The sequence below is a fragment of the Acanthaster planci genome, linkage group LG17 (assembly GCF_054643075.1).
Source record: "Acanthaster planci isolate LZ-2023a linkage group LG17, COTS_SCS, whole genome shotgun sequence".
Taxonomy (NCBI): Eukaryota; Metazoa; Echinodermata; class Asteroidea; order Valvatida; family Acanthasteridae; genus Acanthaster; species Acanthaster planci.
This window is the reverse complement of record NC_141793.1, coordinates 3,449,932-3,477,914: the sequence shown is the minus strand read 5'-3', so window position 1 is coordinate 3,477,914 and position 27,983 is coordinate 3,449,932. Positions and strand designations below refer to the sequence as shown.

At 42.3% G+C, this 27,983-nt stretch overlaps 4 protein-coding genes across 8 annotated transcripts in view; 2 read left to right on the top strand and 2 right to left on the bottom strand.

The window, feature by feature from the left end:
- LOC110982581 (pyridoxine/pyridoxamine 5'-phosphate oxidase-like) overlaps positions 1–5,072 on the top strand; it is an 8,063-nt gene extending 2,991 nt beyond the window's left edge. Inside the window, exons 3-7 of the mRNA XM_087147833.1 lie at positions 365–464; positions 1,038–1,091; positions 1,820–1,948; positions 2,245–2,321; positions 3,448–5,072. Coding sequence (XP_087003959.1) covers positions 365–464; positions 1,038–1,091; positions 1,820–1,948; positions 2,245–2,321; positions 3,448–3,613 — 526 coding nt within the window. The 3' untranslated portion in view covers positions 3,614–5,072. The remainder of the gene's footprint in view (positions 1–364; positions 465–1,037; positions 1,092–1,819; positions 1,949–2,244; positions 2,322–3,447) is intronic.
- On the bottom strand, positions 4,909–12,384 carry LOC110982580 (histidine protein methyltransferase 1 homolog). Of its 3 annotated transcripts, none has more exons than XM_022241090.2 (8): positions 12,206–12,384; positions 11,236–11,324; positions 8,510–8,669; positions 7,351–7,514; positions 6,996–7,141; positions 6,771–6,869; positions 6,082–6,209; positions 4,909–5,588 (listed from the first exon to the last, which is right to left on the bottom strand). In XM_022241090.2, the coding sequence occupies exons 1-8, from the start codon at positions 12,285–12,287 to the stop codon at positions 5,542–5,544; spliced, it is 915 nt and encodes a 304-aa protein (XP_022096782.2). In that variant the 5' UTR covers positions 12,288–12,384; the 3' UTR covers positions 4,909–5,541. The 3 variants fall into 3 exon arrangements, with proteins under 3 accessions (XP_022096782.2, XP_022096783.2, XP_087003958.1); XM_022241091.2 differs by having other exon boundaries at positions 6,082–6,197; positions 12,206–12,383; XM_087147832.1 differs by lacking the exon at positions 12,206–12,384 and having other exon boundaries at positions 11,178–11,318.
- On the top strand, positions 12,000–24,969 carry LOC110982579 (general transcription factor 3C polypeptide 4-like). 2 transcript variants are annotated; one of them, XM_022241089.2, is made up of 19 exons: positions 12,000–12,106; positions 12,587–12,667; positions 13,028–13,163; positions 13,697–13,826; positions 14,032–14,110; positions 14,878–15,031; positions 15,688–15,856; positions 16,133–16,239; positions 16,863–17,026; positions 18,043–18,172; positions 19,034–19,117; positions 19,260–19,362; positions 19,731–19,828; positions 20,348–20,610; positions 21,560–21,662; positions 21,986–22,147; positions 22,462–22,515; positions 23,020–23,118; positions 23,756–24,969. In XM_022241089.2, the coding sequence occupies exons 2-19, from the start codon at positions 12,590–12,592 to the stop codon at positions 23,824–23,826; spliced, it is 2,184 nt and encodes a 727-aa protein (XP_022096781.2). In that variant the 5' UTR covers positions 12,000–12,106; positions 12,587–12,589; the 3' UTR covers positions 23,827–24,969. The 2 variants fall into 2 exon arrangements, with proteins under 2 accessions (XP_022096781.2, XP_022096778.2); XM_022241086.2 differs by having other exon boundaries at positions 12,002–12,106; positions 12,587–12,719.
- LOC110982544 (DNA repair protein XRCC2-like) lies at positions 24,928–27,969 on the bottom strand. 2 transcript variants are annotated; one of them, XM_087147826.1, is made up of 3 exons: positions 27,872–27,969; positions 26,566–26,911; positions 24,928–26,022 (listed from the first exon to the last, which is right to left on the bottom strand). In XM_087147826.1, exons 1-3 carry the CDS (start codon positions 27,902–27,904, stop codon positions 25,133–25,135), a joined length of 1,269 nt encoding a protein of 422 aa, XP_087003952.1. In that variant the 5' UTR covers positions 27,905–27,969; the 3' UTR covers positions 24,928–25,132. The 2 variants fall into 2 exon arrangements, with proteins under 2 accessions (XP_087003952.1, XP_087003953.1); XM_087147827.1 differs by lacking the exon at positions 27,872–27,969 and adding an exon at positions 27,609–27,848.
- Positions 27,970–27,983: the final 14 nt, after the last annotated feature.

Sequence of the window (27,983 nt, the reverse complement as noted above, 5' to 3'; positions counted from 1 at the left end):
TAAGCCACGATAAGGCCGGAATTGTTGACTTATCCTTGTTAAATTTCTTTTAGTTTAGAAAAATCCTTTTTAAAAACAAAACAAAACAAACTTTTCACTATTCCTTTGCCGACGACATTGAACTCAAATAGACATTAAGGTCTACTTAAAGGTGTTGAATCCGTCTGAAATACCGTATTTGCCACGGTGTGGAAAATTCTTGTGACTGATGTGTATCAACATATTACATTGTACCCTCATTCAATCCTATTTAGTTACTGTTGGCTTGCAAAAGGCAATGTACATTTACTGTGCCGGTGAACAGTGATGTGTGGAGAAGGTGCTCATACTTGAGGGAGGAAAAATTCCTGGTTTTTGTTTTCAGGGAAGGGAGGCCATCGGCCCGCATGGTGCTCCTGAAGGGCTACGATAAAGAAGGATTCAAGTTTTACACAAATTACGAAAGCCGAAAAGGAAAGGAGCTGGTAAGAGACAAGGATGGATCTAACCTGAAAAATGTTGAGGAGGGGGCTCCTAGCAGTTTGGAATTTTTATGTAACTTTTATTGCCTTTCTTGGGGATGAGGTTATATTTTGGGGCTTTTTACAGCCTCTTTGAAGGGAAATGACATATACCAACAGAGTCACCTTTTGCATTTTTTTGAAAATCTTTTGGGGGGCCTTTTGGGGGGAGGGAAATGGCCCTGTTGGTCTCCTGAAACTGCTCTTGGTAACAGACTTTTCCTGGGCTACCTCCAGTTGAACCTAAAGTGCATTATAGCCAGTGGTGTGGATTTGCAGTGAATTAGAACTTGCAAGTTATATTTCCAAAGCATTTCCATTGCCTATACTATTTGAAGTCTCAACTTTTATTATGGAATTATGGATCTACCTGCAAGAAGTTAATAATTGTTATAGCAAGGTCTCCAGTTGGATGTTCTGTAATCAAATGTTGTTAATTTCATAAAGCTTTCTGTGTATACACTGTTCAAGTTGGAAATAAATGTTTATGAACAGTGTCTTTGTATAAAAGAATTTGCCTTGTGATTTTCTGCTCAGATTGACAACCCACACGCTGCACTCTGTTTCTACTGGGAGATTCTCAGCAGATCTGTAAGTTGAATGTCTTGAAGTAACATTTCAAACTTTTTTTGAAAAAAATGTATTCAAAGATTTGCTTTTAATTGCAAATTCAGAACTTTGATCAAAACTTTATCAGTTTCTGATGTAACTTGTTTACCTGCTGAGGATTCATCCACAGAATAGTGTCTGAAATGTTATACGCTTAAATGACCCTCCGGTAATGCCCAAATATTTGACAAAAGGGCACTGGAATCATTTGGACAAAATCGTAAAGAGAACCCAGAGTCACATTTGGCTACAGCTTCTACTTCAGCTGTTGAAGGCTACTGAGACGTAGCCATAGCCGCAGAGTGGCTCAATGGCTGTTAGCCAGATTTATCCCCGAAGGAAACAATAGACCTTAAATTCACGAAGAAGTCATTTTCCATTTGGTTCCCTGAATGTGTTTAATAAAGTATAAACTGTTGATTTAGATGGTACCAGACTATTTATGATTGCCATCATTTCAAGCATCCCTTTCAACATTTTTTTTCAAAAGCTGGCTTCAAAAACTGAGGTATTTTAAAGCACAAAATTAATCTTTAGAGTTGACAGGTACTACTTGGTTACGTCTTGAAATTTGACTGTAATTCTTTCATTTCCCTCTCATATTCCGAAAATGAGGAGTTAACCTCCCTTTCAATTTCAAATATGGCTGGCCCATGGATAAAGTGTGTACCTTTCTGTGTGATGAAAGATGAATCCCATTCGCTGCTCAGGTGCGCATTGAGGGGCCTGTGGAGCGACTGACGGAGGAAGAGTCCACCAAGTATTTCCACAGTCGACCGCCAACCAGTCAGATTGGAGCCGTCGTCAGTCATCAGAGTACGGTCATAGAAAGCCGAGATGTAAGTGGAACCCACCAAAGGCTTTAATGAGTTGACTGTGCAACCTTTTATTTCTAGAGTAATAACGAGTTGCTCAACCTCATTCCCCAGGTGTCGGGCAGAGTGCCATCATGGCTTCCCCGTCTTGCCCTGGTATGGGGCCATTTGCACAACCAAATATTGGATACATACATCATGTATGTTATGCACCATGGGATGTCTGATATAAAAAACATTTTCTTTACATATACACTTTCCTATGTTATACACTTGGGTGTATACTTTGGGTTGATTTCCAGTTTTTCCTTTCACATCAGGTTTTGACATCCAAAGACAACGAGCTGAAGGAGAAGTACCTCAGTACAGGCCTGGCCATTCCAAAGCCAAACTACTGGTGAGTTCTCACAGACTGGTCACATCGGCGTGGAACACCCTGCAGAGTGTTGTAGATGGTGACCTCTGAAGACCATCACAAGACCCCACAAGCTAGTTTCAAATGAGCTGCAACGAAAGCTTTCCTCCGTCCTTGCTCATCCTGTTTTTCTTGATCATTCCACATCACCAGTTGGTTGCAACTTTGGGAGGTGCCAGTGGATAGACCAACCCTTTTTATTCTCCTCTCGTCTTTTAACAATATTTACGTCAAAGATTCTTATCAACTCGATGAGAACTCATTGATAGAAATCTCCATGTTGCTTCTGTTACAGTTAAGCAGTATAGCAAAAACTGTGCTAGGATCTAACAAAGGATTACAACTTCCTCAATGACATTTGTAGGATGAAAAAAACCTTTTCTGGAAAAAACTTTGCAAATGTATTGACAAGTTGCAACTCCTAAGAATAGATTTGACAATTTTAATTAGCGACAGAATTTGTTTCATTTATTTTGTTTTATATACATCCTTTTTATTTTTTAATAAACAATATGTCTTGCCAGGTGCCTTCGGTAATGCAGATGACGAATTCCTGTCCAGACTGCACTTTTATAGACTTATCACAATAGAGTAATCCGTGTATCACTCACGGAGTGATATCCCACAATCAAGAACTTAATTCCGTTCTAATTTGCCACTCAACCAAACAAAATTACATTTTTTTAACTTCTTGAGCATGGTCTTTTGAAAGGTCGAGTGAAAGGTCTTGGTGATGGCTGAATTACAGCACTGGTATGACTATAGATGATTTGCAAGGGTGCCACCTTGCGGGCCAGTGCTTCTGCTCCACAGGGTATGCACAAAGGGGGTTTCCCTGTGGAAGAAAAGAACTACTGTGCAAGATGGCTACAATGCAAAGCCTCGATATGAGTCACTACATTAGAGTTACACTTTGTGATGTTTAACTCAATTTGAAAATTGGCAGCTGTATCTCGTCCTTTAGAAAAAATGGCATTCTTTGGCTGAGAAAACTTTTTGTCGCTAGGATCACTTTGTTGTGGAATAATCCCATCTTAAAGTGGTAACAGCCGAAATTTTTGAGGAATTTATGTTGACAGTTTCGTTCGTTCTGATTTTTCCATCACAGGGGTGGGTTCAGGGTCATCCCTGAGGTGGTGGAGTTCTGGCAGGGACAGAGTAACCGCCTGCACGACCGCGTTGTCTTCCGCCGTCTCAAGCCAGGCGAGACCGCCGACGGCACGTTTGTTCACGAGGGGGAGAACGGATGGGTGTATGAAAGATTGTCTCCTTGATTAAAGACCTGGGGGGGGGCTCGTGTTGAGCTTCGCTTTGAAGAAATCCGATGGTGGAAAGTACTCAAGTTGATAAATGGAAATATCACTGAAAATGAATTCAAACTATTTTCGTTTGGCAGGTAATTTGCATTACTTTATCTTCAAAATTAAGGAATGTGTGCTAAACATTTAAAAAATTGGATGACTCATAAGATCGGCAAAGGCACGGATTTTATGAGCAGAGGCTGACTAAATCACATATCTGTGTTCTTCACAGAGTTCAGAAATGAAGAACCAAGAATGCTACTGAAAAAAAAGGGTAAAAACTTATGCAAGAATGAGCCAATTTGCCTCAAACCAAATTCAACAGGGTTATGGTCCCAGCCAGTGCAAAATGGCTCAAAAGAACTCCTTGGACAGTGAAGGCCATACTTTGGCTTAATATAGTGTGTGGAACCAAGGGGGAATTAACATGGATGTAGTGCATATAGAATTGTACTTTGCTGGGCAGAATCAAGCTACAACACAAATGCAGTGCCCTGTACGTTTACATGTCTGCAGGCTTCGGCAACACGTGTTGTGTCCTCGATGCCACAACCTTAGCAGAATGTGATCTTTGCATTCGGTGCCATGTGGGGTACGGACCAAAAACTGCTTTCTAAGGTATTTTTTGGCAGTTTATTATGAGCCCTGCCCATCCAGAGTTAAAGTGCACCCCCATGCAGCTAAAGAAAGACAGATGGTTGTAAGTTTTCCAAGCGGGTTCTTGCACGTGTTCCGCGTGTATGCAAAGACCAAACATTAGGGAATAATTTTGTTACGCGTACTCGGCGTGCGCCGCGTAAAACGCTCAATTGATCTCCATTATAAATGCGCTCCTGTGCGGTGAGTACCAAAAAAAATGCCTTCTTTTGTTCCGCTCGGAGCGGATTGGCCCAAAATCCTATGGCTGGATATACATGTATCTTTAGTGTACTATTAAAGTGTACTATGCCAAATTTATCCTGAATTGATCAGTATTATATAAGATTGTGAATCCCCGGCCACACTCATCTCGTTTGGGTCTTAGATGTTAATTCTGTTCATGTACAAAGACTATGTCACATGTTTACCGCACATTGTTGGGTTAGAATTGGGCTCTTGGAGCTTTCTAAAAAAGTTAGGGTAGAGGATTTAGAAGTTATAAAGTATACCGTTTCTGGAAAGTTGAAGTGGGTACATGGCTGTAGACTGTCCTTTGACAGTTGCGCAAGCGATTAGTTATGACTGATCTCTCATTTCTAGAAATGGATCATTTGAAAGTGCACAGCACATACATTGAATATATTCATCTGTTGTAATTAGTGGGGATCTGATAATCTTAAAAGACAATATTACAGTTGTCTATAATATCACATAATGCTTTTTGTTGATGTCTTTGTCTTGGTTTATCTAAAATAATCATGATGCTAACAATAAAACAATTCTGTGTCTGCAACTGAGCTCTTTGGAAGGAATTTCTTGTTGTTCGTGACGGTAGTGTCTTCAAGTGGGGAGCTCATTTTTAATGTAAGGGCTTGGGCCGGACTCGTTGCCTCCATGTAGCCTGTCACAAAACCAGCATTTTGCTTCCAGTTCAGAGATCCAATCTTTATCTTTGATGTTTGGAGGGGCAGTAAATTACATCAATAGACTTTTCAAACAGCTCGGTATCACAGGACTCATAATGTTAAAACTTCAGTCGATTTTTGAGGGACTTGGACTCAAACTGGCCAAATTCGGACTTGGATTTGTTGGCCTAGGCTACAAAACTGCTCTCGAAGTGACAAGCCAATGATGTACCAGGACTCCTGCCCCTTGGAGGAAGAAAATCTCGTCAAGTCTTCAAGGATGCATCCTCTTTCAGCGGTAACACTTTCTCATGCTCGGCATCCCGCAGAGCCTATGGCAACATCCTGCTGCAATTTTCAAGATGTCTCCAAGAATGCCATCTTCAAAATCTCCCGCTTCACTCCTGTGAAAGGGAGGAAATCGTGGACTTCTTACACGTCTCAGGAACTTGCAGCAATTTCCAAGAGGAAACTGAAACACATTTAAGATGATGACGGCCCCCCTCAGAAATGTTCTGCTTGTTGTTCACGTATCAGCTGAAAGCGCTTACATGTACATGTTGTCATCTACATTACTGTTAGTCTAAACGTTGAACCATCAATTTTACAGAGGTTGAAACTGGCAGGGTGGCAGGGAGGTTGAATGCATAATGCTTATTTATAAAGATGCCATGTTTTAAACTCTATGGGTGGAACAAAGCCATCTGTTTTGTTCCAAGAGCAATGACAGTGATACATGTATTGATAAAAAGTAACCATGTCAGCAGTTTTTTTGAGTGAAAGCAACAATGGAAACACTGATAAAACCCCAAAGCAGTAATTGTGTATCAACAAAAGGTATGCAGCATGGGGTTAAGAGTAACTGGCCACATTTTCTGTTCTGGAAGTAAGCCTTACCATCGGTGAACGTCTTGCAGACCTGGATGCTGAATTCTTCGCGCTGCCTCACCACATCTTGGAAACTCCTAGTCCCTCCTCCAACGCCGAAGTAGTGCGTCTTGGCAGCAATATATCTGGATAGCCGTCTTTGATTGAGGATGATTAATGACAGTCGGTCAAACCATACAGAAAGGACACAGATTCTGAGGCTGGTGTTTTCTATTTGTGCGAGTGTGTGGCAAATGACTGTAATCTGTGTCCTTGTACGACTTTGTTTCAACATAGGACAGGCATACAGAGGGAACAAAATGACTTCCTGTCCTCGATAATCTTTCATTCAAAACTAGTCTTCGAAAGTGAGTGCTTCATATATGAGAGTGTTATGTTGAGAATGATACAAAACATGACGCCACGCCAACTGCGTACATTACATCACTGTGCTCTCTACGGATCGCTTTTCACTATCGGGCTTCTTTCAAACCTGGGAATTTGGCTTGGAACCTTTCAAAAATCCTCTGCAGTTTCGCAAACCAATGGCTGAGACTTGGCACTGAATGTTTCATAGGGAACACAGCCCTATGTACAGTTGTAGTGGCTAGGTCTACTTTCCCAGATCCTGCAAAACCCTCCAAGACTTCCTGATGGATTTTGGAGGATTAGGGAAGAACTTCCCGGGCTTAAACACAGTTTCTCAGCTGTAAGGATACACCACACCATCTCGTCTCAGCAGAGCTCGCAGAATCTTATACAACTTGTCATGTGACTCCAGGCTGTAAATTGTTTCCGAAGTCAGAATGACATCATACCTACAATGGACAAAAAAGATTAGCTAAAAATAAATGGTAAAAAGGAAGCTACGGTACTAAAGTTTGAAAAAGACTTGATGCTGTCAATGAATATGATTTGTTATTAAACTTTTCAGCTGCGCTTACTTTGCATCTGGATGTGCAGAGACTATCTTCTCCTGTACCAAGCTCCAGTCTCCAGAAAAGAATCGAAGGTCTTGATTGATTGGTGCTTTGTCAGATTGGTTCAATGCGACATTGGGGATTGTCATGTGCTCAATCACCTCCTCATTCTTCAAATAAAAATACAATAAAATAGAGTTTACAATAGCCACCTTCTATGGGAAAAAGGTTACAACAACACTCAGCAATTTTTCTCTATTCCTAAAGGTTTAATATGCATCAAGGTGAAAATATGGTTCTCATTCAAACTTGCCGCTGACCTAGGTCACGACCAGCCAAAGCAATAAACAAGAGGTTAACAGTAGCAATGCTGACTCACGTAATCTTGGAAATGGACAGCAGCTGCTGCTCTCTTGAGGGCATAGATGCCTGGCAGTCCGGCCCCACAGCCCAGCTCCAAGATGTCCTTGTTCTCAAGTGGTAACTCTGCCTCGTGTAGGTAGTGTACCAGATCTATGGAACACTCCCAAACCTTCAGACCACCTTCAGAGATTAAAACACCTGTAATGTGTTACTTGTTCCAATTGCAGACTAAAACCTTTTTGAGACTCAAGGAAATGATACAATTAGTTACCTATTGCAATTAGAGACTCTCAACTCAGAACAGAAGCTTTTTAAAATATGAGAGAGTCTTGAAGGACTAGAGTTTTCTATTCAAGCATTCGTGACACACCGAGCTGAATGGGAAATAAATAACCATCCTTTTAACTTCTTAAGCAGTGACATTTTTCTTAAGGCTGTGTCGTGGAGCTTCTGAGTACATACCAGGTAGCACTGCTAAACAAAATGGTATCCTGGTATCCTTTTTTGCTAAGCAGGAATTTTTTAAACTTAGCAAATTTCTATTTTTAGGCTGCGTCCGAATCACTTGGCTGCAGCTTAAATTACACGACTCTACGGGAACTGGCTGTGGCCACAACCACAGCCTTACACTTACTTTCTAGCCCCAACCAAGTAATTCAGACACGGCCTATAAACCTCCAGGAAAGTGGACGGTACTCAGTAAATTGATTATGCTAAGAGATAAATCCTAGACGAAATTGTCTCTAAACCATTCCAGTATTTGTACACTAATGACGACAAGTAGTACTCCATTTGAAATCAACAGGGCTTAAGAAATCAGGTATGATATTTGAATCTGAAGGAAAAAAGGGGAAAAAAGTTCCCTGCAGACCCCCCCAACAGTACATGTATAAAGACTACAGTACAAAATGTTGAAATGGAGGAGACTCAAATGATGAGAAATGAAAGGAGAAAAATTCTGAAATTGTATTAAAATAGGAAAAAAAGACCTTTGCTGGTAATGCATGCAGTCAAGGCTGCTAAAATAGGCAAATGACGGAAGCCATGTCCAAACTAACAGTCCTTGGTAACAGTCGGTGATCGTACATAAGCCAGATGGCTACTGGCTCAATCTAACTTTCACAGACCGGGGAATTTCTGTTAGGCACAGCTAAGTAATTGATATGCAGTCCTACCCTCATAAACATTGGGTATGAGGTCGGAGTGACTTTCTGCCGCCTTGGAAATGTCACTGCCATATTCGATGCTGCCCAGCAGTCTGTCAAATTCCACGGCCTCAGGGTTCAGGAAGTGCAACTCCAAGTTGCCAATTTTCAAGGTTTCCACTGCACAAGACTGGGAAAATGAAAACCACAAATACAAGTACCAAAAAATAATATTTTTTGAAAAAGGAAATCAACCACTAGCAACTACAGCAAACTAGCACTCCGTTATTGATTTGATTTTCACCCTGCAACCCTTGAAATTTTCACCCTTTTGTTTCAATTAACATTGTTTCAAGTTTTGTCTCCCTGTTGTCATCTTTGTTTCAGAGCCCTTTTGGTCTTTATGCTCGGGCAAATTTCCATATTATATGAGCAAAACCATCATCCCAGGCACTGGACCTCAATGTTGCACTGAACTGTGCACGAGAAACTAACTGGAATTACTCACATTCTGCTGCAGTAACTTTCTATTTTTGTTGGCAGTTTAATACCGTGTAATTATACAGCAACAAGCCAGGGAGCAACCAATTCTCAGGGGTTTAAAATTTGAACATCACATCTCAAATAACTTTCATGATTGAGGAATGGTTTAAAGATGAACAAAATGTGAATATTACCAAACTTCAAGTTCACTGCATGGGTGAATTTTAGCCAGTTTCAGGAAAGTTCTTTCCACTGGTGCCAAGGGAGTTGAGGTCAAGGTAAATCTAATGTCAACGTCTAGGTCGACATTAACCCTAACCCCCTGGGCAACTGCACTAGAAAGCATACTGAACCTCACAAAATCAAACAGGTTCATGTACTTGTCTATGTACTTGTACATGCAGGTTACTGTACCAAACCTGATAAACTCCAACAGAATGAGCCCGTTGGAGTTTGAGTGATATGGTATGGATGGATCTATGCAGTATAGGATGTCTTGCCCTGAACAGTACTCAAATGGGGAAGAATTCCATATACGAAGTCCACTGTAATATCGCGTAATTACTACAAAAGTATCCTTACTTTGATCGCTGAATGAAGACGATTCCAATAGGCATTGAAGAGCTGAACATCATAGGACAGAAATGTGGAGTTTTGGGCACACTTTTGGAGCTACACATGGACCAGGTTTACATCGACAGGCGGCCATCTTTGCTTCTGAAGAACATGGCGAATGCGCACGACGTGTGCGCATGAACCGAATCATATCCGGAAGGGGTTGGGCTGCCACAAGCATTGAGGTAATTTTATGCATGAATCCGCAACACGAGGAGTGCAGAGGGCCGTCATCTGTCTGGATGGATCTACACAGTTCACGAGGTGCCGCGCAATGTGCCCTACTGTACATGTACATATACAATTTTTACTTGGGGGAAAATAGTGCGTGTTTTGCGACAATTTTTAAGTTGGAGGATTTGGTTAGAAGGAAAAATGGGCCCAATTTCTTTTACAGACAGTTTGTAAGTTGGACAATTTGTTTAGAAGGAAAAAAGGGCCAAATTTCAGTCTTTTAGAGAGTGCTTGTCAGTTGGAGGAGTTTTTTTCTATATTTATAGAGAGGGAAGGGGAAAAGGGAGCTGAAACCTGTCTTTAGATTATTGTGTGGCTATCTGCGCTCTAAAATGTGAGGGTAGGCTTGTACAGGAGAAGAACATCCTTAAGGATTTGATTGAAGTGGTCTACTCCGGCATGTCGGCAGCGCCACATGTATTCGGCCAGGTAGAACCCAAACTGGTCGCTTCCACTGTATGGTGTGGATAGTCACCTCTGTCACCAATTGCGCGTAAGACTCCAATTCTCGCTCATAGTGCATGTATTGCTAATGGATGAAGCAACACTCCACCTAGCCTGAGTTCTTATACAGCATTGGACTGAAATTCCTTCTTTCGTACGGCCGACTGCATTTCTACTTGTTCTTTCTCTCTTGGTTTACATAATACGACGTACGGAGATAACTCACGTCATACAGTCAATTGTGCTCAGACATGTACCTTACCTAGTTGATTTCCTTTGGCACAACCTACTTATATTAACAACGGATAGCCACATTTATTAATATTTAAATATTCTAATTTATACAAATATTCGTGAATAATTACATATTCAGTTTCATAAATATTTAATTTTTTTAAATATTCATCTTGACCTCATCTTGACCTCTCCTTAATTCAACCGTAACTTTATATGGAACATATCGACTTTCTCCGGCAACAAGCGCTCGTGTGGCGTGGTCAGTTAGACTGCTGTATTTCTATACCTAACAGTTCTCTTCATTGCAGGTTCGCTTCCCCTTTACGACACAATTTGGATTAAATGTCTTAAATGTGTATACTAACTGTAATAATCCTTGTACTAATGACAGGAAAACTGTGGAGAAATAAAAGGACGGGATAGTGAAGGAAAGAGGAAACGGTAGAGGATATAGTAGGGAAAAAAAGAACGGCAAAAGGACTCACTTTTTTGCCGTTTTATTGCGTGGGGCCCCTTCTTTTTAAACCTGTCCCCCTAAGTTACTGAACCCCCTTTCACATCTCTATCCCCCAAAAATAAATGTCGCCCCTTTTTAAATCTGTCCTGGAGCAAAAATTTCTCCTAAAAAGTGAACTTCGTATATGGAATTCTTTCCCTCAAATGCCTATGCATTTTTACCATTTACCATTTAGGATATTGGATCACTTGACCTTTGAAGACTCAAATTTTTCCCCATAGATTACCTCAGTTGCTGTCAGAGTGGGAGGAGCGTACAATTCCTTGGCGGGTCTTAAAATGTCCTTGGTCTTGCTTGAATCATCTTTGCTGGGACCTAATATTAGGAAACACAGCCATATGTATGTATATATAGAGATCTGCAGCAGATGTGGACATATGGGGATAAGTTTGCCAAGTTCACGCTGCAGGGGAAACTGGGAAGGAAGAGGCCTATGAGGGAGGTGGGATAGTGTGACAGCGGCTCTGAAAGCCAAGTGAAATGACAGAAGTAACAATTTGGGTCTCATACAAATAAATTCATTGTGTGCCAAGGAAAAGGATACTAGAAGTCCAGGCATGCAAATGTTACTTTATGAGATAATTAGGAGTCAACCTTTTTTTCTAAGTAAAAAAAAACGCAAAATATCTTCGTTTTCCTGCGAGAAACTGGAAGCAAATTTTGTGTTTCTCTTACAGAGTGGTACATGTAGTTGTTAGAGTCTCTAGAATATGATAAAACCAGTTTTAAATCTGTAGAGCATGTAGAGGGAGTTTTCAAGTTGTTGATGCATTAATTGTTGACGCTACTTGTGAGTGTTGACTATTGTTGACGCTAAATAGCACAACCATGCAGCTGAATTCTTGCCCAATTTCCAAGCGTTGCTGCACCGGACAAAATTATATGATGGTACATTATACTGTTGATAGCCTACCAGGGCGGAGTACCATGGATACAGCAATTTTCACAAAGGTTCAACTGCATTTCAGTATTTAACTTTAAATGAATCAGAAGTTTTTCAACAAGAGGTTTGACAACAACACTGTATTAAGCTAGGTAGGCCTATGGCCTGGCCTAATCGGTAACTCACGCAGGCCTGGTACTGTACTGCAGTCACGGTAAGTAGGCCTAATTAAAATTAGGCAAGCCGTGCAAGATCATGATGATGCAAGTCAAGAGTCAAAGACCACCACGTTTTATTGTAAGCCCTAAATTACCTGAACTTGAACCTACAACGTGATCATCATCACAATTATCTTGCTCTTGTAGGCCTATATCAAAATTAAACTGAAAAGCCATTTCCCAAGTGGACAAACATTATTCTCCCATCTTTAATTTCATCGATGCTCTTGCACGTGTTGTTTTTCAGGTGGTACCCTTTTCCACGTCGTGGGGGTTTCCAGTTGGAAAGAACTGTACATTTTTAAAATTGTATGTAGAACTATGCGGGTTGTGCTTGCAAAACAAATAAACTGACGAAAAATGGAATTTTTTATTTACTCTTAGTTTTTTTCTGTATAAATACAAAGTTTTCGCTGTACTTTTCCCATATATGCACTTGAATTTGTCTTTGAATTCCCTTGCACTCACCCGTTTAGATTATGGAACGATCTGAGAAGAAAGATGGCGGCGCCCATGAAGCTATTTCATTCTCCAGTCAGTTTGGACGCTGTTGCTTGGTCAGAAGACAATAGAATAGCCATTGCAACTCCAAAATGTGTTTATGTTTTCGTAAGTTAATAGGAAGAACAATTGTAATAAAGAAAAACAAAAGTTTTGGGGGTTATTATGTAGAAATTTCTTGACTCCGGGCCCCGTGCCTTGGCTATGCGTTTTATAACTTACATTACAGGCCTATGTCAGATTGTCAATGTCAGTGACGGTGACAGCTGAGTGCCGTAGTATAGTACCCAGACCGTCATGACCGTCATGATAGTCAAAATTACCGTACCCTAACATTAAAGAAATAACACTTATTTAGTGACTCCAAAATGTGAAATAAACATGACCCATTATTGAGTTCTTCCCTTTTTCAACAGTCTCTGCAGTGTGACCCATCTGAACAGAATAGTGACTTTGTCTATCACAAGTCCATCATCAGGCGGCATGCCACCATTTTGGAGTTTGATGTCGGCATTACTTTGAGCACGTTAAAGGAGGATAAGAGACAATACCGTAAGTTAATGGAATCAAATGATTTGCATGAGCAATGGTTCCTCTAAAAGGGGAAAAATTGTGTTTTGACAGATACATCAGTGCCTTGGCAAGAGATTTAAAATATGTCACTTGGCTTTACAGGTGCTACACATTATGAACTCCAAGTGTTTGAAGTTTGGAGGTTATGCAAATTACTTGGGCGTTCGTTGACCTGTATCTCAAGAATAAGCAAATGAAATAAAAAAAAGAAAAATTTCCGGCAGTTTCTCAAACAGGCCAATTGTCACACCAAATATCATTTCGGTCCATGAGGGTCAGCTGTAAATCCTTGTTGAAATGACACGGAATGGCTCACTTGGGACAGCCTAAACTGCAACACTGCAAATATTACTCCTTGGCAGTGATTCGGAGTGTTGCAGAATATTGGATTGCAGTAATTCTGCCGTTATTTAAAAGCTGTCTGATGTCTCTTACATTTTCTAGAGTGAGGTTTTTCAACCCCAACTAATAAGGAGCATCTGAATGGACTTCTGAGTTTTTCTCCTTTTCAGATGTGGTGCGGCCCTTCCTGACAGACCGGACGCTTTGCCCACCTCCGCACATTTGTCAAGAGGACAGTATTGAGAGGAACAGCTTCAAGCTGGTCAGGTGGTCACCGGCCGGCACCCAGAGATTTGACAGGTCTGCCTCTCAGTCCAAATTGAAATACCACCAAGTTTGAGCCAAGAATCTCTGCAAGAGCTAATGTTTAAATGCTGCAGATGTGATGCAATTCTTGATATATCCTTAAAATGGAAATAGAAGCAACGTTGATTGATCATGTATCTTTGCCTTCTTGTTCTCTGTTTCATCATTTTTTGACAAGAAATCTTTCGTATTTGCTCAGTATTTTATTAGCCTGCTTGGGATTGGATCACAGACTCACAGTCTACAAGAGGACGTCTAAGAAAGGCAAACTGGCCATGGTAAGTTCAGGCAAAGAAGTGATAATGGCAAACTGTCTTGCCTTGAGACGTAAGTTATCTTGTGTTTGAACACAGCCGCAGTCTTGGATGGAGCATGTTGCCTTGATAAACTCTGACCCGAGGTCAGCTAAATTTGAATAACTGAATGTTGGCAGTCAGAGTACAGGTAGAGCGTACGGCAGCTAGAATCATGACGACCACAACCTGCCACTGTTCAGTGAGGTCATTTCTCCAGCGTAGATTATCTCTGACTTTGTGTCCATGAGCAAGATACTTTACCTTCAGAGGACCCCATCTGGCCCCAGATGGAAGTAATGAATCACAGCAGAATCACTGTGATGCAGTATGGGTCAGTAAGCAACAAAATGTTTATACGTGCGGCTAAGTTGCAGCTCAGGGTTATTTTGAAGTTGACAGACAAGAACCTTGAAGTTAGAATGTGAAAGTGGCTGGGCTGTGCATTTGTTAATCCTAACAAATCTTATAAGCCCTATGGTGGAATTGAAGAATCAGGGAAGGTTAGGGTTAACCCCTTCGCTCTGGGAGACGTCAACTGCCACGGCTTTGTGTGAGGATTAGCGCATAGCACACATACACTCTATTCATAATGCTGGACAGGGCTTTGCATACTGGGCATACCGCAGCCCAGCAGTCGCGGTCAAAGAAACCCGGCGTGAATGGGTTAATGGTTATTTAATTTCATGAAGTTCAGTGGCCCAAGTGCAATTAGATTTATTCAGCTGTGCTCATCTGGTGTTTTTTTACAGGTTGAGGATCTCTCCCTCGTTTTGAGCCAGCTCCTCTCCCAGCGAAGGTACGCTCATATCAGTGAGGAACCACGCCCTCGTCTACCCACCTCAGCCTCGCCAGAGGCTCAATGCGCAGAATTCAGGCATCGTGTCTACATGCTAGCTGCTGTCAGTAAGTGCAGAGGCCACAATGCAAGCACCCCCTCGGTGGTGAAAATGGGAGAGGTGGAGAGGACTACGGGGTGCAGTGGGCCAACCTTCTGCATCTAAAACTTAAACATTCTTTTCGTGAAACAATCTTCCACAACCGTGAATCAGAAAGAAAAAGGCAATTTGCTGATGGCAGAAATATGAAAATATTGTGAATAAGATCAACCGATCATGCACAGATCAAGCGATCAAGGACACTGCTCGAGTGGAAATTAGCATTACTTGGTATTAATGAATTGATTGTTGTTTAATGTGTTGTTTCTGATAGCCGAAATATTGCAGTTGTACCTTTCACTTCATTGACCCGGGTTCAAATCCCATCTCAGCTGAAACTGGTGTTGTTTAAATCTCAACTTGACACCGTTGTTTTTTTCTCCACATTGTTTATCAGTGATTCTCCCCTCTGCAACCAAACATTTTTCCATCATCCTAACCTTTTAGTTTCTCAAGGCTCAAAACTGACAGTACTGTGGGTATTTTGAGGCATCCTTGTTTCATGATCAAACATAAACAGTAAGACAGCAACATTGCCAACACCGGATCATTATAGGCCTGTGAGCGTTGTACAACGTTACAATCATCACCGGAGATATGTTGTGGTGTGTTCTATTTTCTCAGCAATGGACTGGTCCGGTACCTTTGGCCCCACGTCGGGTCTCAACCAGGCAGAGGGACTTCCACTTGATGGCATAAGTGAATACGAGGAAAACTCATTCAGATTATTGGCAGTTGCTATGAAAAGCGGACACGTTGTAATCTGGAAGTTCCGAGTGCATTTGAAGAGCGAGTAAGTAAGGCTTGATAAAGATATTTTCATTGAGCAAACATTTTGCCTTAGCACAAATCATGGTGCAGCTTACAATGGCTTTCATTCTGTGATCTAATGTACTCATTAACTATTGACAACAGTGGTTATTCAAGCTTATGTTGTCTCTATGTTGTGTTTGAAGTTAAACTAGACTGCAGTAGCAGGTACATCGGTGGTGCATGCACATGGTTGGTTTACTTGCAGACACACCAAGTTGCGTGGATAATTCTTAGCTTCATTTTGGATTTTGGACAGGGCCGACATCAGTTTATACAGCACGTTTGACAGTGGGTACCAGTGGCCAGTGTCCCTCTCATGGTGTAGGGAGCCAGCTGTGCTGATTGCCGGTCAAACTACAAAAGGTAAGAAAACTTTATTTTTAGACTTTTGGGTTGGTGGTCAAACTCTCGTAGAGAGGCAACTTCGTTGTCTCCATACTCTGGTTTGTGGAACGTTGTGGCCGTTTGGCCTGCAAAAGTAAACTCAACATCTTTGGGGGCTTGTTTTGTCAATTGTTGGTTTGAGTCCAGCCAGTGTGTTTGCAACAGCTTGTGTTCATGGGCAAGACATTTTATCACAAGCTGCTTCAAACCCTGGAGTGAATTGGCATCTTTCTGTCTGCAGAGGTAGTTAATGCCTATGGCTTAGCAGCTTGCTCCTTCAGTGGCTCGTTGAGCAGGGGTGACAATAATGCAGAGCTTTGGGAACCCCTGTTAGCAGATACATGCTCTTAATAAATATTCATTGTCATTATTTTGGGAACCCCTATTGGCAGATACATGCGTTTGATAAATATTCATTGTCATTATTTTGGGAATCCCTATTGGCAGATACATGCGTTTGATAAATATTCATTGTCATTATTTTGGGAACCCCTATTGGCAGATACATGCTCTTAATAAATATTCATTGTCATTATTTTGGGAATCCCTATTGGCAGATACATGCATTTGATAAATATTCATTGTCATTAATTATTTTGTAGCATGGCTTGCAGTTGGTGATAGAGAGGGGCGTATCTCAGTTTGGAGCTTACAGCAAGACAGTGAAAAGTCAATACCGACTTTCGATAAATGTCTGGATGTCTGGAAAGACAAGGACTTGATGTCCGTATCCAACATGGCGTGGACCACGGTTGCTCCCACAGAGGTAAATAATTTTGCTAAGAGCGTTATGACTTGCCTTCAAAGGTCCCTTGAAAAATTGTCACATCTTGTGAGGACATGTCTGGGAGAAGTACAGGCTTATTGAAAAATAGGTTGGAACCAGTCCATTAAACTATCAGCCTAGTGGAAACGATGCATTTTAAAGCATTGATGAAAACCCTCCACCAATAAAAATCTCAGCAAGATTGCTGTCCAGTGTCTTTGATGGCAAGCTTGATTCAACTGCTGGGCATTCCTCATGCGCTGTTGTTTGTGTTCGTTGTGGAAGTATGTTGCCGAGTGGTTAAGGGTTTAGAACTCTGAAAAATTAGGGTCAGGGCTCAAAGCCAGCTGCTGGCTACAGGCTGTGACCTTGGACAAGTCACTTTACTGCCCACTTGCCCGTCTTCATCCAGGGGTATGAATAGTTACCTGTGAGGGTACGGATGATTTCTTGTGTTTGATGGTCTGATTCTCCATTTGTGTCCGAAATGGCGGCATCAAGCTGTATACTTCCCCAGGAGCTGAGGGGGTTTCAGAGAATGTTAATGGGCCAATGAGCTGGGATAATGATGTATCACATTGAACACCAGTGACGGTAGATATATGTGCTTTATGAATATCTGTGACTTCTCCCCGGCGCAAATCCATCCTTGGAAATACTTGTTTGTGGTACCTGCCGCTATCTGACTCGAACCAGCCAGCCGACACCGGCAAGCTGGGTGGTCGAGTGGTTAAGACGTCTGCACTAGTAAGTAGTAAGTTGTGGGTTCGAGGCCCACCAGGGTACGCTTGTGGTTTTTTCACAAGCCTTCAGGGGCAAACACTGAGTACACAGTGTTATAACACACCCCGGGCAGGGCAAAAATCCACAATTAATTTATGAATATCCCTGATTGTTATTATGATCATCTTCAATCCTTATCATTAAGTCCAAAATGCAGTTCTAGTGTCTGTTGAAAAGGAACTAAGTGTCTTAAGCCTTTACTTAGGTGCAAGTTATAATATCTTTCCTTAAAGGAGTCGCCAGGTACTGCAACCCTTGTTGTGACTAAAGGCCTATTTCTCATGGCATTCCTGGTTGACCTGGGCAGCAGGACTGTGGTTCGGCACACCCACACCCCTGACCAACACACTGTACCGGCATCAAGTAAGAAATATTCTGGCCAGAGCTTATCAAGAGAAATTTGGGTATAAATAAGTGGTTCTGTATTTCTAATCACGCTTATCTCTATAGTGTCGCAGTTTAGTCCATTGCAAGTCGTTTCATGAGTCCCTTCATCACAAGCTTAGTCAGAAGTCCAGTCATAAGTAACGTGGTGAACAATGATGAAGGAATGCTTTTGCCAGAGTTCTCTTGAACAGCTTGTGACTTTCTTTGTGACTGAATGGCTTTTGATGGAGTTGCAGGGACTTGTGATGGTCTTGACTATAAAACTTTTACTGTTGGTAACGTGTTATTGAAATGGAACAAAACGCACATAGTTGAAATGAAAATGCTACTTGGTGCAGCAAAATACAACAGGGCTGAATTGGTGACCGCTGCTGAATGCTGTAAAATGGGACACAACTGAAATGAGAGCCATGTTGAATGCAACAAAATGCAAAACAGCCACAGTAGAACCTTACCGAATACAACAAAGTGGAACACACGACTGAAATGAGAACCGTGCTTAATACAACAAAATGTAAAACAGCTGTAATAGGACCTTACTAAATGCAACAGTTTGCAACACATGGCTGAAATGGGAACCATACTGAAAACAACAAAATGCAACACAGCTGTAATAGGACCTTACTAAATGCAACAGTGGGCCACAAATGGCTGAAATGAGAACCATGCTGAAGACAAAACGAAACACAAGCACAACACAACTGCAACGCAGCTGAAAACAAGCTCCCCACCAAATACAGCAGTACTTAACACTGAAATTGCATTGCAACAACTTTGGACCACTGTACCTTAATCACCAAAATATATCATTTCAGTAAATGCTGTCTTTCATTGAAGGTATGTGTGTTTCTGGAAGCATAGTGTTGACAAGTAGCACATTTGGCGCGGTTCATCAGACCGTCATCGACTGGACAAAGTCGGGTAAATGTCTTTTTTTCACTGTTCCTCACCACAGAACTCTGCTTGCCGCACTAGCATTTTGCTCAACAAAACATTATACAATGCTTATTGCTTCCAACTGGTTCCCTGGTAAATCTTTCTTTTCTTCAAATTGCAAACGTAGACCGAGTTTGGGAGATGGAAGTTTTGGAACCCCCAGATGCAAACACCAAGTCTTCGGGTATTGCACTCTCGCCCCATGGCATCTTTGTAGCAAAAGCAGTGACGTAAGTGTCCTCGGGTATCATTAAATGAACCAATAAACTCATCCAGGCTCTCCTGTCACTTGCCCCTTCCAACCCCGCCCGGAAGACCTTTCATAAAGACAAGTCACCAGTTAAGCATGGTGAACAGTTGACGTAGGAACGCTTTTGTCAAGGTTGTTTTGAACAGTAGCAAAGATGTAGCTGCCGCAAACTGCTCACTGACTGGTAAGAAGTGAAATAAATCAATCAAAAATAGCGCGGCCTGACGTCAGGACGCACTTTTTTTGATTGATTGTTTTGAATAGTATGCGTGATAGACTTGTGGAAGGTTGTGAGGACATGTGATGACGTCATGAAGGGTGATGTCAAGGTGTCTTTAAATTTTTCAGGGCTCGCATTGGCAAGAGGAAGCCTTACCCAAAGTCCCTGAATTTTCACACTTTGGGAAAGATGGACACCGTCCTGGCCAGATTGCTGGACTGCCAAAGTAAGTGAATAACCATGAAGTGAGTAATCACCAGCCCCAGTCGCCACCTGTCCAGCACACCTGTTGGTACAGAAAGATGACCAGATGAAGCGATTGTGCACTTTCCGCTTTCCGTCTTATTACCAATGCTAAAACTGTCATTCATGGGTAACACTGAATGTGTCTGACCAACAGCATGCTGGTGTACAAGAATGAATGTTTCTGGCTGCAATTTTTTTATTCTATCCGTCGCACTTAAAATGTGAAACATTCATTTTTTATATATTCAACACTTGAAAAATCAGTGAACTAAAATGTTTGTATGTAACCTTTCATGGCTTTTCTGAGGGATGAGGCTTCAGTCGGGTCTCATGACAAACTTTTGGAAGGGAGGGAAATGAACCCCCCCCCCAAAAAAATTGCCTTTCTCATTATTTCTCCCCACCCAATTTTTGGTGCTCTTTTGCCACCATTGTCTTCTGATCTCCCCCTGAATTGGGCTTGATGGAGGTTTCTGTTTTTAACAATTGCTTCTTCCAGGAGACCTGGGCGAGAAGACTGACCTGCTAGAGTTCATCCGCCAGACGGCGGTCAACGCAGTCAACGGCCTCCCTCCGGAGTTAGAGTCCCTCGCCGACGGGGAGTCGATCGTGGAGGCCTCGCAGGGCCGGGAACAGGACCGCTCCTACTGCTACACCCTGCGACTGCGGCGGTTCCTGCTGAGGCTGAGACTGGGCAGGGCCCGGGGGGCGGGCAAGGATGCCGAGGGAGAGAACGGGAAGGAGGAACAGATACAGCAGCTGGTAGGTACACCAGGAGAGTGCTCATCAACTGGATCAAAGCTCATTCCATCTCATTTTGTTTACTAAGACAAGAGACTGATCCATTAAGCCCCGCTCCATTATTTTCTGACCAATCTCCGTGTAACGTCCGACCTGCGTGCACAACAGTCTGAAATGCATGCATGGTGCGTACGATGTGTGCAGCTGGAACATTGGAGAAGAGCACAGGCTAAGTCCCCACTTGTGTAGTGGCTAGGCTTACTGCATCTGTCTATGGCCACTACTGGTTTGGTTTGGTTTATTTCACAAATGAATATGAGATGCATGCATTGCGTGCAAGTCGCTATGAACAAAATTAACACTCCCGACCGACGCGGCTCTTTCAACCCATGAGGGGGTGCTTCTACCCGAGGCGGCTATCAACGTGGAAGATCTGCCCTATCATTGTGGCCATACGCCAACTGGCACTCGTGCTTTGTTCTTGGATGGCCTTTCCTCTTTGAGGTACCAAATAGGCTTATCGGCCAATGCCGCATTGGTTATATAATTCATTGTCCAAAACAGTTGCTGTTTATGGCTATGGCTATTCTCTGTGCTGGGCCAATGCTAAAGGCAAAGACAGAGCCTTACAATATCAGATTTTGATGCGACTTAAAATTGGTCAACTATTTCTCACCAGCTTTTTCCTGGTAAAAGAGGTTATGTGTTGCTGGTGTCTCCATGGTGTCTCCAGAGGCTGCTTTTGTTATTCCGTTTAGTTACAATGAATACACAAAAGGTTTACACGAGCTTTTGCTCCCTGAGGATGCGCTAACACAACTTCCATTGTAAACTGTCCTGTGAATCCTTGGGAATCTTTTGATTAAAAAAAAATCAGGAAATTGGACTTTAAGTCTTAACTTGGATTTTGTTGTTCGGTTAGTGTTAGATGTTTTCTTTCCTGATCTTTGTGTGTCGTTTATTTGAAAAGGAAGCGGGCATATTGGAGATCGAAAGAGAGCTGCGACAACTGCACATAGTGAAGGCCCTTCAGTCGTGGCAAAAAATGTCCACAGAAAAAGTTGCCGACAATGGTAGGTTAAGCATCTGGTGCACTTTCACTTGTGTGCTTGTTCTTGGCTCTGTAATTTGAATATCACAACAGGGAACTGGTGTGGTTGGCCTGTCATCAATTTTGCTGGAAGGAAGAAAATTGAAGTGGGAGGGTCTGTGTTTTAAAGTTTCCAAATGAAATTGTCCTTTGCATTTGAAATTTCACTTTCAAAATACAGTTCTTTATAGTGGTGGACAATCCACTGACATGAGATCAATCAACTTTTGTTCCAAAACAAGAATTTCGATAATCAGCAGAGCTATTGTAATTCAATTTTTAAAAACTTTTTACTTTCTTGCATAGCAACATCTCATACCACCGCACTGTTGCTGATGGCTGATTGGCTGTCAACCTGCAGCAGAAGCAAGGATGAGCCAATCAGGAGTCTGGTTACAGAGGCCTATAAATGCAATCCTCACGTAACAGAGGTGGGGAAGAGAGAGTCATGTGACCTGTGCGGAGAAAATATCCTCTGTAAAATTGCAAAGAGTTTAAGAACTGTTGTCTTAATGGAAGAATTTTCAACCCCCAAGAAACTAGAAACACCTAAAATGCATACCGTATTATGGAGTATGCAGTTATATAAATGAGCTGACCCTGGGCAGTGTTCGTACTTTTCCCATGAACGGTGTTATCTTCAGCAAACACAAACCAACATTTAAAATGATCAAATACCAGAACTACAAAGTCTTTTATGCGGTTTCAGGGATTAGAACCTGGATACTCGGATAGGAAATGCATTTCAAATCGGAAGAGCATGTTCCTTGACTATGTCATACTTATAGCATTCACCAGTGCAATTTACGACGCCTGCCTCAACGGACACAGATGGAGTGAGTAGAGGGTTTATTCGGTCTTTTGATAGCATTTTGTGTTTGTTTTATTGCAGTGTTGGTATTTAACTTTTGGGGGGGATGCAAACACTGGTTTTGTTATGAAATTAGTCCATTTCTCGATGGGAAATTGTGCTCACTTAAAAAAGTCAGGGACTAGGTAATGGATAATATAACACAGCACCTACAAGTGTTCATAAATGTACTTGTTAACCTCATTTCTCTTACAAACTCAGTCCAAGTCTAGGGTGGGTACAGGATCAAGTTTCTTTTTTAGGGGGGAGGGGAGAATGTGGGAGTTTCATAATGCAGCCTTTTTTGAGGAACTTTGGGGGCTTTTTATACAGATCGGGGTGGCAGAGAATCGGAGGTCCTGAGAAATCACCTTCAATTACAATGATTTAAAAACAAAACAAGATTGTTCCTTTTGGGGGGCAGGCTCCTCCTGGATATGCAAATGAACATAATTTTTAATCACAGACTTTTTCTCAATCATCTTCCCAGCTCGGTGTCAGTTGAGCCTACTGCTGTGCCAGACAACGTCCAAGACTCGCGAGTGTGTGCACTGTGACGGTTTAGCCCTGTCAGCACAAGACCATTCTGGTAAGGTACTACACAAGCAGGGGATGCTTTCGTGTGCGAACCAATGCTGCTGTTTTTGGTTGTTCCTATAAGATAAAGAACAGAAGTAATTTTTTTATGCCCCATATGATATTTTGGCTCTGTCATTCCTTCAAGCATTTCACTAGAATTTTTTCAACACTACAAAAAAGAGATATTTTTGGTCAAGCACCGAGTCTGGTTATGGTTGTATTCCCTCGTGTAAAAACAAAGTAAGATGCCATTATTGCGAGATAACACCTGATCGATCTTTCAGAAGTGTACGCTCGAGATGAAGCGCATCATAGGTCACTGGAGAACGCAATAGCTGTACGCGAGGCTGGAGACCATATTCCAGATCTCACATGCCAAATTTGGTCAACTTGGAATGACGTTGGGTGCTTTGTTCTCGGATAACTTAAGCTTTTTGAAATAACTGAGCTGGTTTGTTAACACATCCCTGTTGTTTTTGGAGTTACGCTTTTTGAAAGTCCCATATAACATTACCCTCAAGATCCTGCTACCTGTGACGTTGAAATGCAAGCTTTCCTTGAGAGTTGTTGTAAGTGTCGGCTGGTTCAGGTCACCTTGGCTTTACTTCCATGTATACTAGCGCTCTTGCTTTCTCCTCACTCGTTAGATTGTGTCTGGCTGAGGAAAGTTCTACAACAATGCTGCCCCATCTGCGCATCTGTGTTTGTGCCCTCGTAGTCACTACAAAAATAGTCTTATCTCAATTCAACAACTGAATGAAACATATACCGTGCGCGGAACAACTTTAGAGGGCGCTTTGAGGATGGTTTGTGACAGCCTCATTGGTGGTTCAAAACTTAAAATGGTTCAGAACTACAGGTGACTCACTGACTACCTACCGAACCAGATGCTCACCAGATGTGTATGAGAAACATTAGTCAAAGTTGTAGTGGCACAGTACGTGGGAAGCTTTGAAAGACCGTGTCCGATTTACTTGGCTGTGGCTAGAAATTGCCTACAAATCTATGGGAACTGGCTGCAGCCACTACCATAGACTCGTGCGTAATTTCAAGCAGCTGCTAAGTAATTCGGACGTGGCTAAAATTGACCTTATGGTTGGAGTTGCTGTTTCCTCATCAGTTCTACTTCAAATACTGGTCAAGGGACAAGGTATCAGACCTTTAAATGTCCGGGGGGGCGAGGCAGTAGGGAGTGGAGTCTTTTGTATGAAAAGATACTTTCAGAGGAAAATGGGCGCATTGGGTTAACCCCTTCGCACTGGGATTCTATTGACCGTGACTGCTGGGCTGTGGTATGCCCTGAATGGAGGGCTTTGTCCATCAGCAGGTCCCATTGAACCAGCAGCTGCATGGTGAATAGACTGTGTGTGTGCTACGCACTAATCCTCACACAAAGCCCCGGCTCTCGCCCTCTCCCGGGGCGAAGGGGTTAAAAAGATCAAGAAAAGGGCTTGCGAGACCTCTGTGGAACTCTACCATCTTTGTGGAAGTAAACCGTGAAGTTTGTAGAGTTGGTAACCTACACGTATGAATTTAAATAGATGTGCGTTACTTTTCAAGTAGAAAATAAATGTACATGCATTCGTTCTGTGAAACAAGTGGATGTGAAAGGTGTTAAAGGAATCTGAACGAGAGCTCATTTAACACAAAACGAGCAGTGTGGAAATTCTCAGAATGATTGTGATTAAAGAATCTGGATATGACTTCTTTTTGTTTATTTTCATTGGAGTTACATGAGATGTTTTAATGAAAGGCATGCTTCTGCTTGAACAAAATGATCTGCCAGATGGAAACAAATATTTAAAAAAGGGAACAGATATTAAAATTGTCTGACAGAATATTTATTTTTTGAAGTCATGAATTTGTTTGTCAGAAATTCATCCTTATTTTGGTCAAAAGTGTGTCATACTCAGTCAGAAATATGGCTGTAAGTTGAAACAACTGTAGCTAGTGTCTTGTTCCGTGAAAAATGTGGCTGGAAATTAAGACTAGCCCGAGATGCTGGATTTTGTTGGTACAACGTTTCACTGGTGCACAACACCCTTATTTGTGATGGCGAACCTGCATAAATAACCCGGAGTGGGTAAAGTTCTCAGCGCTGTGAAATGAGACTGAGTTGATATTTGACGGTGTGCATGAACTACATGTTCATGTCTTTTCATTACAAATCGATGAGTGATAAGCTTATTCCAGGCACTGCACATAAACTCATGATGTTCATAATCTGAGTGAGACGGGTTTGAGCGTGTAGTCGGCGTGACACAGTCCTCGTCGGTCCGGAAGTAGCTCCGTTGGCCGCGCTGGATGAGAGCTGGCTTGGTTGTCAGCAGCACCAGCTGGTATTCACCAATCAGACGCTTGATGACGGCGACCGCTCTCCGCTGATTGGCCTCCTGCACCGAGGCTACGCTCCCGCTCATCCTGTCTGTCCAATAGAAAGCGCCAACATTCTCCAGCATCAGGACGCTGACGTCAGGCCTGTTGGCGATGAGCGACTCCAGCGAGTGCAAGGTAACGACGAGCTGGTCGCTCCCTCCGCCGGCGCGGACCAGATAGAACCGGTTCAGGCAGGTTTTGATGAAAGCCTCTATCTGGTCAGCTGTGGGCATCTCAAAACAGTCTCCACCATCTGCCGGATCCCCACTGCCCACCTGTTCTTTTATCCTTTTACTGCATTCACCATTGCATGATATGATCTGGCCAGTTCTTGTCCTTTTTCTGCCAGTCTGTTTACCCATTTGAACGTCATCACACAAACAGATTTTTCTGTTAACATTGAGTAATTCTGTACGGTCACTCACACTGGTCCCATCACTGGTTGTACGTTGTGTCTCGCACATTTTACAGGTTCCCAATTCAGGCCGAGAAGGCTCGGTCTTCAGATCTGCATTCCCTCTGGGAGTTGATGCATCTGCTGCAATGCCATAATAAAAAGATCAGATTAGCAGTTAACAGACAATACCGTGACCGATTAGGAGTGATCAGAAAAACCCCCACTAAAACAAAGCAAAACAATTAAAAAAATAACACTCGCTTCTACCTTCAAACTAAAACCTTGCAAATATGAATGGAACCTCGTTTTCACAGTTTCAGTTACATGGGGCACCAAGTGTGAGAATTCCAGACCTGAATTCTCTCCTCACAGAAGGAATAAGATAACATGCCTAAACTGGCACTCTAACCAAGTACCTGACTAAGAATTAGACGCCCACCCTCCCCATGACCTCCTAGTCAAGATCCCTAGAGGATGTTTCAGCAGGAAACTAACCAAGTACGTAAACTTGGCCTTTTCACCTTCATAAATAAGTTTTAATTAACGTTACACTTTACATCCAACACAGACACAAACCTTGCAATGACTAGTCTCTTTATCAGGCCATTTCGTAGTTCAAGTATTGTGAATGTATTGATTTATCATTTCGATGGGTACCAACGACTGGAGTCTGCTATGACTTACATGCACAGCATGCAGCTCGTGGCTCTTTTGGTCTCTCAATCCCTGCCTTCCTCTGTTCCATGGCATCTATTATCCGGCTCTCCAGGACCTGGAACAACCGCAGCATGGAAAACTGGAAGTCTGTGTCCACCAAGATCATGCCCACCCCTCTGCCACCCAGCTCTGCCCCCCTCCAGGTCTCGGGGAGGATGCAGTTGCTCGTCAGGTGGAGGAGAATCTCGGTCTTGCCGCACCCACTGGGCCCATAGAACTCGACCGCATCGCCGGGACGAAGGAAGTGGGGAGGCGGGAAAAGTCTGAGGTCCAGAGACTCGAGAGAGGGTTTACTCCCCAGTCGGGCAAAAAGCTAAAAATGACCAACATGACAAAAGAAACTAGACTATTCAAAATTGTTTGAACCTTTTTAATGGAATAAGGACGTATTGTGACTTTAATTTAAAACTGGACCTAAATCATGTAGGCCTTATAAAAAAAAGTATAATTATATAACTTTGTTATGCTGATCTATCGTCAGCATGATCAGAAACACTTTTTACCTTGTGGTTGGGCAGCCTATGCTTTTTTCATTAAATCATGGAGAATACTACAGACATGACCATGATGACAGAGCTACGCCTAGCTAGGCCTACTCTTGTTTGTGTTCGAAATACCTTTATTGACATCAAACAATTGTCAATAAGAAACACCAAAAGCTCAGACAGAATAAAATCTCAAAACATGGAGGGCCTGACATTTTGATCCTAGCAGAATCTTCCTCAAAAGGCAAAATGACAAGTGTGCTTGATTGTCCTGTCCACTTGTCATTTTGCCTTTGAGAAAGATTCTGCTAGGATTGAAACGTCAGGCCCTCCTTATTTTGAGAAATGTATTTTAGGTCATTGTAGTCAGCAAGCAGTTTGCAGCAGGATATCTTTAGAAAGAATTAAAGTTATAAACGTACGTCGCAGAAGTTTACAAATAGACAAATTGCACAATTTAACCAAAGAGCACCAAGGGAAGACACTAAAATTGTAAAAACAAGCAATTAGAAAAGAATGTTCGACCTAGGACACAGGCGAGAAAGCAAACGCAGAGCATTGGAGAGGCCTGGCAAGGTATGAACACAGGGAAAAAAACCCTGCATGACCACATGCGCATGCCTACCAGCCTACGCCTCGACTTATTTGGTCTTTTGATTGAAGTTTTACATTTAAAGTGATTGTCTTTTTGAGCACATTGCAAATCGTCTTCCAGAGGGTGAGAACTGCAACCAGGACATTTGCTGGTAATACCAAGACCATGATTTCTACACCAATGGCAACATTACCTGCGCCCCTGTTTCTGAAAATCCCGCGGCCATACTCAACAGTAGACAGTACCCCCTTTGGAAGGAGCTGGATGCCGTGGTTTTACTACTTGATCAGAAAAGAAACTAGACA